The sequence below is a fragment of the Mytilus galloprovincialis genome, chromosome 4 (genome assembly GCF_965363235.1).
Source record: "Mytilus galloprovincialis chromosome 4, xbMytGall1.hap1.1, whole genome shotgun sequence".
NCBI classification, from domain to species: domain Eukaryota; kingdom Metazoa; phylum Mollusca; class Bivalvia; order Mytilida; family Mytilidae; genus Mytilus; species Mytilus galloprovincialis.
In genome coordinates, this window is record NC_134841.1 from 39132597 (window position 1) to 39147148 (window position 14552).

The 14552-nt window shown below is 30.4% G+C and overlaps 1 protein-coding gene across 1 annotated transcript; it reads left to right on the top strand.

The window, feature by feature from the left end:
- Positions 1 to 958: 958 nt before the first annotated feature.
- Positions 959 to 14405, top strand: LOC143072102 (calcium and integrin-binding family member 2-like). Its single transcript, XM_076246897.1, has 7 exons — positions 959 to 1092; positions 7010 to 7044; positions 8154 to 8271; positions 8758 to 8905; positions 10143 to 10249; positions 12864 to 12952; positions 14228 to 14405. Exons 1-7 carry the CDS (start codon positions 1042 to 1044, stop codon positions 14247 to 14249), a joined length of 570 nt encoding a protein of 189 aa, XP_076103012.1. The 5' UTR covers positions 959 to 1041; the 3' UTR covers positions 14250 to 14405.
- Positions 14406 to 14552: the final 147 nt, after the last annotated feature.

The following is a 14552-nucleotide window of genomic DNA, read 5'->3' on the forward strand; positions in this document are numbered from 1 at the left end:
TATAAGAAACACGACGGCTGCAACATATGGAGCAGATCTGCTTACCCTTCCGGAGCACCTGAGATCACCACTAGTTTTTTGTGGGTTCGTGCTGTTTATTCTTTAGTTTTTTATGTTGTGTCATGTGTACTGTAATTGTTGTCTGTTTGTCTTTTTCATTTTTAGCCATGGTGTTGTCAGTTTATTTTCGATTTATGAGTTTGACTGTCCCTCTGGTATCTTTCGTCCCTCTTTTAAAAAGTGGGACAATCGGGATGACACCAAAGTAAATGATCTCGGCATGGCTTCTATGATCTTCTTGTTTTAGACAAGTGTCTGAAGTAACTCCGATTCATATGAAAATAAGAAGAGGTTGGTTAGGAGAGGCGCACAATTCGTTCCTATAGGAATGCTGACAATTTGTTCAAAAGTCTACCTCCAAATTCAACAAATATGTTGTCAATAAGAAACTCCATCATAATATGGTCAGATATATGTTTGTATGTTTGTGTACCGTGATATATAACCAATGTGTATTGTCTTGGTATCAATCCTGTAATTTTGGATTTCAAACCAATAAAAATATCTTATCTTATCTTACTAATCACTTGTTCCTCTGTGTAGCATGTTTTACCTTTTTGTTCACTATTGACAAAATGTGCCATATGGTATCTCAAAGTAATACATTTTAAAAAGCGTATGCTACCGTTTCTATGTCAAGTTGAAAAGCATTGTCACAGTGGATTATTTCTTTTAGACGATTTTTCAACTTTCACATGGGGAATGATGTGACGAAACATCCGTTTCATAGAACTAATTTTAGAATGAGATCAAGATTTAAAATAATCTAGAAGTTCTAGAAGAATCCACATATATATGGTTAATACCACAAGTCCCCACAACGCGAGTTTAAATTAGAAATCCGGAAATATAACTGTGTGTACCCAGCTCAACAAACTTTTAGTTTTTACACAAGCGGAAGTCATCTGATTTGTGATGAAAAACTATCGAAAGTTGAAAAAATCAATCATTCAATGTTATCTTTATTTTAAATGATGTAAAATGGGTAACAAAATATCAACTTTCACAGAGGAACAGCTAGATGCATATCAGGTTTCGATATAGTTTGAATTGTAGTTTATTTTAGTCGACCGGGAATCTTCGTCCTGAAATTATCTGCTAAACAGGTTCAGGTTGGGAACAAACCCCCAAATGAAGGACTGTCCCTCAGGCAAGGGGTCATTTTACTGTTAACTCGAATAATTCAAGCCCTTTTCGTGTACGAGTTTCTCCCACAAGACGGCTTGAACTCTCTAAAGCAAAATTCAGATGTTCAAATTTCCTGTAGAAACTGGAATACCAAAAAATGCATGAATTTGTCATCTCTGTGGAAATGGTATAGGAGATGAATTTCATTATCTTTTCAAATGTCAAAAACAGGAAATATAACTGCTTAGAAATAAATATATACCACAATATTATACTGCAAATACAACAGAGTACAAATTAACATTCTGTCATGTAGAACTTTACAAAAACTTAGCAATATTTTAAAAAATACTTACACAATACTTATGATTTATGTTTGTCTTTTTTAGTTGAATATTATGGTTATGTATGAATTGACATTTTGCTATATGTTACCATGCATGCATGCATGGCATTATTCTGTTTAGTGTAAATATATTGAGCATAAACAAGTGTAAACTTGTATATATGATGTCCTCTTGTACACCTATGTGTCTGAGGTTTAATAATAAAGTATTGTCTAAAAAAAATTATTGAAATGTTTTGTGCCAATTAGATAATTTAATCATTTTGTTAATTGTGAAAATGGCAGGTCCCAATAAACAAAATACATGTCCGTTAATTGGGTTGTTGTTTACTGACACATGCCCAATAATAATTAATCATTAAATAATAATAAGCTTCATTGTTTCGAAACAAAGAATTTCTAATTATCTAAAATAAAATTATTTTTTCTTCAGAAAATAAAAATTGAAAAAAAAGATTATTTAAACTTATTTGATATGAGTTTTTCTATAAATTTAATAAAATACTTTCTATCGGCAAAATTCTATTTTAAAAGATGAAAACATGTATTAAAGAACTTCTGGATCATTTAGACATTGATGTTAAAGATTATATCTTCTTAATATTTCAGTTAGTTTGTGCTGTCCTTGGTCTTTTCCTTTGCTTTGGCTTACGAGAAAATGTTTCTTGGGTTTTAGCACCTCAAAATCTGTATTTGAAGACTTAGTCACCAGTCTTGGAGATAGTCTTTCTCGCTGTTATGTTTACAACAAATATTTTTTTTTTAGAATTGAGTTTAGAATCTTACTCGCCTCATTATTATCATATCTAAACTAACATCTAGAAATTGACAATGAGGGTTGGTTAAAAACAAAATTTTACGACAAAAGAGATAATTTCACCTTTCCAATTGTGATAGAGGGTTGCTGCTCACAAGGAAGCTATCAAACCAAGAGTTCCAAATGGTGAAGTTGAAATAATCCCTTCATTAATTTTACTAATGCCATATATATATATATGCATCACGAGTTGGTTGACAGTTTTACAAATGATATCTGATATATTCTGCTTACCCTTCCAGAGCACCTGAGATCACCCCTAGTTTTTGATGGGGTTCGTGTTGCTTTTTCTTTAGTTTTCTATGTTGTGTCATTTGTTCTATTGTTTGTCTTTTTCATTTTTAGCCAAGTGTTGTCAGTTTATTTTTTATTTATGAGTTTGACTGTCACTCTGGTATTTGTCCCTCTTTTTCTACATTCTTTCTTACAAATTGTTTAGAAAAAAAACCCCAAATATGATAATTTTCAAAAAATAGAGACAAATATTTTCACAATTTATTTTCACATTGAAATTCGTTCAAGGCTTATATTACTGGACAAGAACAACTTTAATGAGAAATAAAATCTTACTAAATATTTACTTTGCACAATCTCTGGAAGCACTCCTCGTAGTTGAAACGGGGCTTTGGTCCACATGCAAGCAGAGGACGCCATATTTTGCAATAAAAAAATTGAAAACAACATGTTTAATAATTTCTTGCGTCCGAAGCGCTTTTCTGGATTTACCTTCATCAGGAACGCTCAAAGTCAAACATTTGAAATCTGAGGATGTATAAGTACCGAAACCGTTGAAGAGCTATATGTCAAAAATACCTAAAATAAATAGCCAAATTCATCTAAAGCCAACTTTGCCTGAGGGAATAAATTATATCTATTTCTATGGCTTACCCTATGACAGATAAGCCCGTGCCTTGTGCATGGTGTCTTGGTATTTTTAAAGGGGCTTGGTTTATCTCCATTTTTATATTTTAAAGAAATGAAAATATATTGCACAGATACTTCATTTAAAAGTAGAAATTACAATTTTATAATATTTTTTTTTCAATAACTAAAATATAAACAATAATTATTTTAAAACAGTTAATTATTCCGTATTTTCTATAAAAAGGGGGGGGGGGAAGGCACCCTCATATTGTTCATTGTCTTGTGTCTTGACTTGGACTGAAGGCTCCACTTCCATGGTCTAAAAAGAGCACGTTTAGGGTGCGTATGCACTATGCAATCTTTCTTTTATTCATCCATTAGTAATTTCCTTGGTCGCCATCTTGGATGTGCACACCAATATTTATAAATTTATAATGATCTTTATTAACTTATCTGCTTTCTGTAAATCGTTTTTTATACGACCACAAAAATTGAAAATTTTTTGGTCGTATATTGGTATCACGCTAGCGTTGTCGTCGACGTCGTCGTCGTCCTAATACTTTTAGTTTTCGCACTCTAACTTTAGTAAAAGTGAATAGAAATCTATGAAATTTTAACACAAGGTTTATGACCACAAAAGGAAGGTTGGGATTGATTTTTGGGAGTTTTGGTCCCAACATTTTAGGAATTAGGGGCCAAAAAAGGCCCAAATAAGCATTTTCTTGGTTTTCGCACTATAACTTTAGTTTATGTGAATAGAAATCTATGAAATTTTGACACAAGGTTTATGACCAAAAAAGTAAGGTTGGGATTGATTTTGGGAGTTTTAGTTCCAACATTTTATGAATTAGGGTCCAAAAAAGGGCCCAAATAAGCATTATTCTAGGTTTTCGCACAATAACTTTAGTATTAGTTAATAGAAATCAATGAAATTTAAACACAAGGTTTATGACCACAAAAGAAAGGTTGGGATTGATTTTGAGAGTTGAGGTCCCAACAGTTTAGGAATTAGGGGCTAAAAAGGGGCCCAAATAAGCATTATTCTTGGTTGTCGCACCATAACTTTAGTATAAGTAAATAGAAATCTATGAAATTTTAACACAAGGTTTATGACCATTAAAGGAAGGTTGGGTTTGATTTTGGGAGTTTTGGTCCCAAGAATTTAGGAATAAGGGGCCCAAAGGGTCCAAAATTGATCTTTGTTTGATTTCATCAAAAATTGAATAATTGGGGTTCTTTGATATGCCGAATCTAACTGTGTATGTAGAGTCTTAATTTTTGGTCCCGTTTATAAATTGGTCTACATTAAGGTCCAAAGGGTCCAAAATTAAACTTAGTTTGATTTTAACAAAAATTGAATCCTTGGGGTTCTTTGATATGCTGAATCTAAAAATGTACTCAGATTTTTGATTATTGGCCCAGTTTTCAAGTTGGTCCAAATCAGGGTCCAAAATTAAACTTTGTTTGATTTCATCAAAAATTGAATAATTGGGGTTCTTTGATATGCCAAATCTAACTGTGTATGTAGATTCTTAATTTTTGGTCCCGTTTTCAAATTGGTCTACATTAAAGTCCAAAGGGTCCAAAATTTAACTAAGTTTGATTTTAACAAAAATTGAATTCTTGGGCTTTTTTGATATGCTGAATCTAAACATGTACTTAGATTTTTGATTATGGGCCCAGTTTTAAATTTCAAGTTGGTTCAAATCAGGATCCAAAATTATTATATTAAGTATTGTGCAATAGCAAGAAATTTTCAATTGCACAGTATTCAGCAATAGCAAGAAATCTTCTATTGCTCAGTATTGTGCAATAGCAAGAAATATTCAATTGCACAGTATTGCCCAATAGCAAGAAATCTTCAATTGCACAGTATTGTGCAATAGCAAATATTTTCAATTGCACAGTATTGCGCAATAGCCAGAAATATCTAATTGCACCATATTGTGCAATAGCAAGATATTTTTAATTGGAGTTATCTTTCTTTGTCCAGAATAGTAGTTGAATCAACTTAAATCATGTTTTATACAATACAAATGTATATATACAATGTATATTCACTTTTACTACCAACTGATAAATTAAAACAATCTTTACCATTCAGTGATATTAAGCACTTTATTTTACATTTAAATATTTTATGATGTATTTAAATGAGTAGTTATTGTTGCAAACTCCATTAGAAATTTGAATTGAGATCAATTTTGGAAAAAGGGAAAGGGGGATGTGAAAAAAAAGGGGGGGAGGGGGGTTAAATTTTTCTCATTTCAGATTTCATAAATAAAAAGAAAATTTCTTCAAACATTTTTTTGAGAGGATTAATATTCAACAGCATAGTGAACTGCTCAAAGGCAAAAAAAATATTTTAAGTTCATTAGACCACATTCATTCTGTGTCAGAAACCTATGCTGTGTCAACTATTTAATCACAATCCGCTGAATCCAGCTTGAATGTTGTGTCCATACTTTCCCCAACCGTTCAGGGTTCAACCTCTGTGGTCGTATAAAGCTGCGCCCTGCGGAGCATCTGGTTAAGTTATGAAATACATTTGTAATATATTATTATTTAATAATCAATGTTTAAAAGTCACCAAAAAGTGTTAATATTAAAATTAATAATAACAGTTTTATTCGGATAATAACACTGTTATTCAGTCATTCGTGTAAAACTTACCCCAGGATTATTACAAAATTCTTGGACATGTTTGGACCATATGATACCAGATAGATGTAAAGTTCTTTGGGAAATGTTTCTTCAAATAATATAAATAAGTGGTCAATTGTACAAAAAGTGTTTTTTACATGTATATAAAAATATTTTTTATAACTTGAAATGTACATACATAAATTAGGATGTTAGTTTTCTCTTTTGCATTGTTTTTCATTGTCATTTTGGGGCCTTTTATAGCTGACTATGTGGTATGGCCTTTGCTCATTGTTGATGCCCGTACAGTGACCAATAGTTGTTAATTTTTGTGTCTTTTTGGTCTCTTTTGGAGAGTTGTCTCATTGGCAATCCTACCACATCTCTTTTTTTATACATGTATGTACCCCTCATAAAAGGTATAGTCATTACATTGAGGGGTTACCCATCATTTGAGGGGTTGTTCTCAACCTGCTTAAAGGATCCTTGCATATGAGGGTACGAATGCCCTTAGCCTTCAGACGTCCAACAGTAATTTTGATTACCTGGTGTGGGATTGGTTATAACTATACTGTGACTTGTCAAAATATCCTTATTGTCAGACATGTCAGAGATAAAGGTCTGAAATAATTATTATTACTGTTATTTTTGAACAAATAAATTTAATAACATGATCGGGCGATTTTTTATCATCTTAAAGAAAGTGTACATTTTATCACCATTCACCAAAAAGTACATTTAAAGTTCATCACAACAAAAGACAAATATGGCTGTATTTACATTAAAAACTATTTTGAACACATGTACAGACTTATCTGTGTAGTTAGAAACATTTTTAGGCCTGGTATCAACTCCATATATATAGAAGTTAAATGCATTTTGTGATTAAGAAAGATAAAATCTTTTTTGGATGTGTATTTTTTTCATTCCTGCTGTTGGTGTATATAACAATTTTTCCAAATGGATATACTTTTAATTTATATATACATGATATATGACATACATATTTGCATGTTGATTTAAAATATTTTTTCAGGCAATCATGGAAATGGTTGTGCTCAATTTTTTCTATGCAAATACAAGTCAAAGACTTAAATAATAATTATTCTGTGAACATGATTTATATACGTATCTTTAATTTATTTTTTTAGGATTGCACATTTTTCACAAGAAAGGAAATTTTAAGGTAAGTCTTTTCAGTCAGGGTTACTAATTGTACAAGTAATTTTTATTTACTTTAAGAAGTAAATATTAATATACTTATATAAGTAAAATAAATAAGAAAGATACTTATACAAGTGTATTTTATTTACTTGTATAGGTTAATTAGTTTTTTGGCTTTGTTATATCCCTTAGACATTCAATTTTTTTACTTACATGAATACAAGTAAAAAAATTATACTATCTTCTTTTCTTAAATTTCTTGGGACTTGTTGTTCTAATAGAAGGTTAATCATCTGTTATTAGCAGATGTCTTTACTAATCATTAAGAGTAGTTTTATGTACAATGAAAATTTCATTTGTCTGTAATCTTCAGAGCACTAGCTGCTCATTTGCAAGCTACAAGGGGTAATTTTCAAGGCTGCACATAATTACTTTTAAGATCTTTCTACAATTAGTTTCTTTGTTGAATTAACATGATTAATGAGATAAATTGTTAAAAGCACGTTTTAAAATCAATTTGAGAGATTGTAAAAAAATATTACTTATACAAGTAAATTTTTGAGAAAATTACAGCTAATTTCCTAATGCATGTAGAAGAGTACTCTGATTAGCTTGCTTGCTTTGCTTGTATATTGTACAATTATCTTGGGATAATGTCCAATTAGATTTAAATATAATATATACAGGTTTAACTACATGTGTATGTCATATATACTGTTTGGAGATGTCAATCTTAATTACAGAGCTTGAATTAACAATTGTACAAACTAACCAAGCAAGCAAACCAAAGTTATACTCTACAAGCAGTAGGAAATTAAATGTAAGGGGATACGATTCAAATACTTTTATAAAAAATTAACATAATAAAATTTACTTAGCGGAACATTAATTTTTCAAATGAATAAAGATAACTTGTACAAGTACTACCCTCACTGCTTTTGATACATGTTAATTAAGAGTTGATAATAGAAGGTTCGCAAATCTGGTTGTTTTAACTTTGGTTATTTTTTAGTATTTTTAAAACTAGACTGTCGTTAATAGTAAATGAAAAATGTTCATCAATTTGATTACTTTTATCAAATGTAGCTGTTGCAGTAATAGTTATTTTATTCTTGTCTGATTTATTTTTAGAATATTTAACCGTTATCGCATGTTATCACCAGGAAATGTCCCTGTAGATATGAGAGATGGAAAGACTAACTCATTTAGAATTCCTTTACCTGAGGTAGAGAAAATGACTGAGATCAAGGTATGTGCATTATACAGTGATATATTAAAAGTATATTTTTACAAGAAGTATTGATAAATTTATACTTTTGGGTATTCAGCTGAATTTATTTTTAGTGAACCAAGGACTTCAAATCAAGATACCCTAGGTAGCTAGATCACTTTCAATCCATGAGTTACATTTATATATATAATACACATGTCAAATACGGAGTCTCAGTATCATCAATATTTTATTTACCAATAGATTTGGTAGAAGGAATTTTACCTTTCTGCTGGATTTCAAATTGAAATATTGAGATATGATATCCACATTATTATATGTCATGATTAACATAAAGAGAAAACATAGCTTAACATCCTATCAAAGAAAGTTTTAGAAAATTAAAATTTGTCAGATACATGTACAAGTATAGAAAGGATTCTACTGCTTTAAATTAGAAAAATATTGTGTGCATTTATTCTTGCAATTTTTGAAGACATACAAAATTATTTTCTTTTTTTTTAGGAAAATCCGTTTAAAGAAAGAATCTGTAAAGTGTTTTCAGAAGATGGATCTGGTGACATGTCATTTGACGATTTCTTGGACATGTTTTCTGTGTTTTCTGAAGCAGCTCCTAGAGACATAAAAACTACATATGCTTTTAAAATTTATGGTAAGACGCAGATAAGGGAAATAATTTCCATCAAATAAGTATCAGTCAGTCACTAAGACATTTATTACACTTTGTTACAAAAAGGAAAACTGTACACCAGTGAGTTAAACTTAAAAGAGTGATATATTTTTGTGAGTTGAAAAATATTTGAATTCAAATCATTGTGACTGTCTTAAATACACATCTTCCTGATTTAACTAAATCAAGAAGATCAGTAATTTTATTTTCATTAATACATTAAAATAGCAAATTTCATTTTTTAAATGACATCATCTATATTTCTGAGACAGCAACCTCAAAACTCACAAATAATGACACATTTAGAGAGGTGTCTATACAATAAATCTAGCTTAAAATATATTGCATTTAAGGTTTGCAAAATTTGGGAATAAATTAAACATCTCCATTTAAAAACAATTTTGTTCCAAAATAACAATAAGAATGAATAAAAACTATCACTACAGAGGTTCTAACATTAGAACAGGTACATGCACATGTGAACAAACAGAACAATATTTATATAAATTAAAGAGTCACTAAGATTTGTGTTAACATATATATCCTGCTGAGCACTGTTAATTAAGTTTTAATACCACATAGGCTTTATTGAACTAAAGTAATATAAACTTATACTATTATGATAAGTACTATAAATTCAGAAATTTGTGTTGATGTTTGAAAATAAAAGAAAAATGTGAGATTGATTAAGGATTTAACTTTGAATTTCAGGAAATGGACAGTTTTCAAGGGCCTACAAATAATGCAATCAAAATTTAGAATGCATTTTTTGTTGTTGTTGAAAAAACTATCTAGTCTTGATTATTGCATTTATAAATAAGAACATTTCAAATTTTTCTGCCTTTATATTAGTGATTTCCAGATTCATATGCAAGGTTTAAATTTGAGAATGTAAAAGCCAGCTTATATGAAAGTTGAAAAACTTCATATGAATGTTTACTGCTTTTGAACAAGAATCTGTAAATTTTCACACAATTTCAGTCATTTTAATAAATAAATGATAACTTCAGTGTCGAATTTTTTATTCTCCAAATTTTGAAACATAAACTTTACTTTTCAACTCATGTTGTAATATATATATAATTAATGTTTAAGACTTGATAGTACTAAATTTTTCTGTGTGGAGTTATGATGAATACCTGATGACTACTAATTATATTGATTGTTTTAAGTTATAGATTGATTGATATATATGTTTCCATTTTTCATTTCGTTTTAGATTTTGACTGTGATAACTTCATTGGAAGAGATGACTTAGAGAGGACCCTGACCTGTCTCACTAAAAATGAACTGTCTGATGACGAGAAACAGTTTATAGTTGATAAAGTATGAAGACTTTTCATATCTAATAAAGAAGATGAAGATGTGGTATGATTGACAATGAGACAATTCTCCACAAGAAGCAAAATGATGTAGAAGTTAATAACTACAGGCCAAGGGTTGCCATACATTCTTCAAAAATTATCAAAACCCATATAATTTACCACACTTTTTATACGACCGCAAAATTTGAAAAATTTTTCGTCGTATATTGCTATCACGTTGGCGTCGTCGTCTGCGACGTCGTCGTCGTCGTCGTCCGAATACTTTTAGTTTTCGCACTCTAACTTTAGTAAAAGTGAATGGAAATCTATGAAATTTTAACACAAGGTTTATGACCACAAAAGGAAGCTTGGTATTGATTTTGGGAGTTTTGGTCCCAACATTTTAGGAATTAGGGGCCAAAAAGGGCCCAAATAAGCATTTTCTTGGTTTTCGCACTATAACTTTAGTTTAAGTTAATAGAAATCTATGAAATTTTGACACAAGGTTTATGACCACAAAAGAACGGTTGGGATTGATTTTGGGAGTTTTGGTTTCAACAGTTTAGGAATTAGGGGCCAAAAAAGGGCCCAAATAAGCATTATTCTTGGTTTTCGCACAATAACTTTAGTTTAAGTAAATAGAAATCAATGAAATTTTAACACAAGGTTTATGACCATAAAAGGAAGGTTGGTATTGATTTTGGGAGTTTTGGTCCCAACAGAATAAGGGGCCCAAAGGGGCCAAAATTAAACTTTGTTTGATTTCATCAAAATTGAATAATTGGGGTTCTTTGATATGCCGAATCTAACTGTCATGACTGTGTATGTAGATTCTTAACTTTTGGTCCCGTTTTCAAATTGGTCTACATTAAGGTCCAAAGGGTCCAAAATTAAACTTAGTTTGATTTTGACAAAAAATGAATCAGTTAGGTTCTTTGATATGCTGAATCTAAAAATGTACTTATATTCTTGATTATTGGCCCAGTTTTCAAGTTGGTCCAAATCGGGGTCCAAAATTAAACTTTGTTTGATTTCATCAAAAATTGAATAAATGGGGTTCTTTGATATACCAAATCTAACTGTGTATGTAGATTCTTCATTTTTGGTCCTGTTTTCAAATTGGTCTACACTAAAGTCCAAAGGGTCCAAAATTAAACTTAGTCTGATTTTAACAAAAATTGAAATCTTGGGGTTCTTTGATATGCTGAATCCAAAAATGTATTTAGATTTTTTATTATGGGCCCAGTTTTCAAGTTGGTCCAAATCAGGATCTAAAATTATTATATTAAGTATTGTGCAATAGCAAGTCTTTTCAATTGCACAGTATTGCGCAATGGCAAGAAATATCTAATTGCACAATATTGTGAAATAGCAAATTTTTTTTAATTAGAGTTATCTTTCTTTGTCCAGAATAGTAAGCAAGAAATATCTAATTGCAAAATATTGTGCAATAGCAAGATTTTTTTTTAATTGGAGTTATCTTTCTTTGTCCAGAATCAACTTAAATCTTTGTTATATACAATATACAATGTATATTCACTTTTTACTACCAACTGATAAATTAAAATAATCTTTACCATTCAGTGATAACAAGCAGTTTTTTTACATCTTAATATTTTATGATGTATTTAAATGAGTAGTTATTGTTGCAAACTCCATTAGAAATTTTAATTGAGATTAGTTTTGGAATAAGGGAAAGGGGGATGTGATTAAAAAAATTGGGTTCAATTTTTCTCATTTGAAATTTCATAAATAAAAAAGAAAATTTCTTCAAACATTTTTTTGAGAGGATTAATATTCAACAGCATAGTGAATTGCTCTAAGAGAAAGCAAAAATTTTCAGTTCATTAGAACACATTCATTCTGTGTCAGAAACCTATGCTGTGTCAACTATTTAATCACAATCCAAATTTAGAGCTGAATCCAGCTTGAATGTTGTGTCCATACTTGCCCCAACCGTTCAGGGTTCAACCTCTGCGGTCGTATAAAGCTACGCCCTGCGGAGCATCTGGTTTTCTACATGTTTGAAGATAGTGAATTGATATTTGGTGTATTGTTTTATCATGAAAAGTTTTAGATCAAGTTCATATTTTGTTCCAGTCTGATGATTTTGTGCAGAGTTATGGTCCTTTGACTTAGAAAATTCACTTTAATAATCAGTTTTCCGCTTATTTTCATCATGCTTGAAGATATTGACTTGATATTAGTTATACAGTTTATGCTTTGACAAGGTGTTGTTAGAATTTTGTTCCAATACTGTGAATTTTTAAACGGATGGGGACTATGTATTGCCATGCAGTACTCACAGAATGCTTGTTCTTTTTTCATGTGTCATGTGAATCAGGATGATTTCTGCTGTTATCAATCTGATTTAGTAGCCTGGCATTCCGACCTTCACTCACATCAATGGACAATAACCCTTTTATGACATGAACTCAGAAATTTCCTAGAGTTATAAGATCATGTATTATCAAAATTAAACTCTAAGCAAGTAGCAAAACATTAAAGACCTGATGACTGTTTGTGAGAATAGCTATAACAAAAGCTGAAAACAAAACTAAATTTATAGATGTAAATCTGAATTGTTGGCAATAAAATCAAAATGTTATAAAATTAGAATATTGTGAATGTTTCAGGTATTAGAAGAGACGGATCTTGATGATGATGGAATGTTATCATACATAGAGTTTGAACATGTTATATCTAGATCTCCAGATTTTCTAAAGTAAGTATTTCAGGGAAGCAACAGACAGGCTGATATTTTAAAAATCCAATTTCAGCAGTTATGATGGCTGGCATTATTAGGATGAACAGCTTAATTTTATGAATTCTTATTTAAAAAGGGATTTATGTGAATCTGGATTAATTTCAAAGCTTGAAAATTGATAAGAAATGTATAATGAAAATCAGCTCAACTAATGGGATTTAACTTAGCCATGCACACATATACAGCTATGGTTTAAGTTACTTGCAGTGATTTTTTGTATTATATCAATGACCATCAGGTAAACAGAAATTATTTAAATGCCCAAAAAGTGACAATCCAGGGCCAACCATGAAAGACTTATGTGAATTCAAGGGCCTTAAAACTCTCCATTTGGTACAGAAGATTATTTTCAAATAAAAAAAACTTTGTCTTTTATGTTAAACAGGATTTATTTCTATAGAATATAAAAGTAAGGAGATTTGGTCTAATTGAGAATGAAAGAAAAATCAACCATAGTTAAAGAAATCTTCTTAACAACTGTAGAGGGCTAATTAGCCTTCAACAATGAGCGCAACCCAAACTGTGTATTAAACAGGGAAACAAAAATCTGAAACAATCCAAAACAGAAATTTTATTTCTTATTAAATGTAAAATTATGAATAAACAGCAATTATAAAATACAGGAACCAACAACTACCAGTATACGACAAGGTACATTCTTCTTTGTTGGTACAGAATGAATGTTGTTGGAGGGGTTAACATTTGGTGGTCACTTTCCTAGTACAATTAAACTTTTATTTGTCAGTGTTTATATATAGAATAACCATACATTGTCTCGAAATATCAATGTTATTTGTACAAGGCTTAGAAACAGGTAGAAAGCGAGGCTGTACCGAGCATTTCTACCTGTTTCGAGCCGAGTACAAATAACCGATTGATATTTCGAGACAATGTATGGTTATTCTTTATATACTGCAACTCTTATAAGTGTTCTAAATGAAGTATTTAGCGTAAAAACCATCATTTTTTAATTTTGAGCGAACGACGTAAATTCTCCGCGAAACTGTATGTTTTATTGATGTCATAAATAAAACTCTACGGAAACGCATTGTCAACGTCATAAACAAGGTGATATACGGTCAGTGACTGTATATCACATATGAATATACAGTCAATGCAATTTGACTGCTCAAATAGAACAGCTGCAGTATATTATGCTTTTTTTCTATTAAAATGTTATTTTGATGTCTAACCTGCTGCTTTAATGTTTACATTTTATTATTACCTTTCCAGCACATTTCATATAAGAATATGACCAGAACAGTAATTGAAGATTCCTTGACAGCAAGCCAGTTTTGTTCTAAAAGTTTCAACAAATGAACTTCTTGTGATAGGTTTTCAGCATGCTGAGTAATTATTGACTATGATACTTTATTAATAAGGCACATTTTGAAACAAAGGATACGTGTACATTGATCATCTTTGAAAAAAAACTAATCTATTTAATGTAATTGTTGATGATTTGTTGTTAGTAATGCTGATTTGTCTCCTTAGAAACAAAGAAAGCAAATTAATTTGAAAGTGAAAACTTATACATGTAACATTTATAAAAACTTAT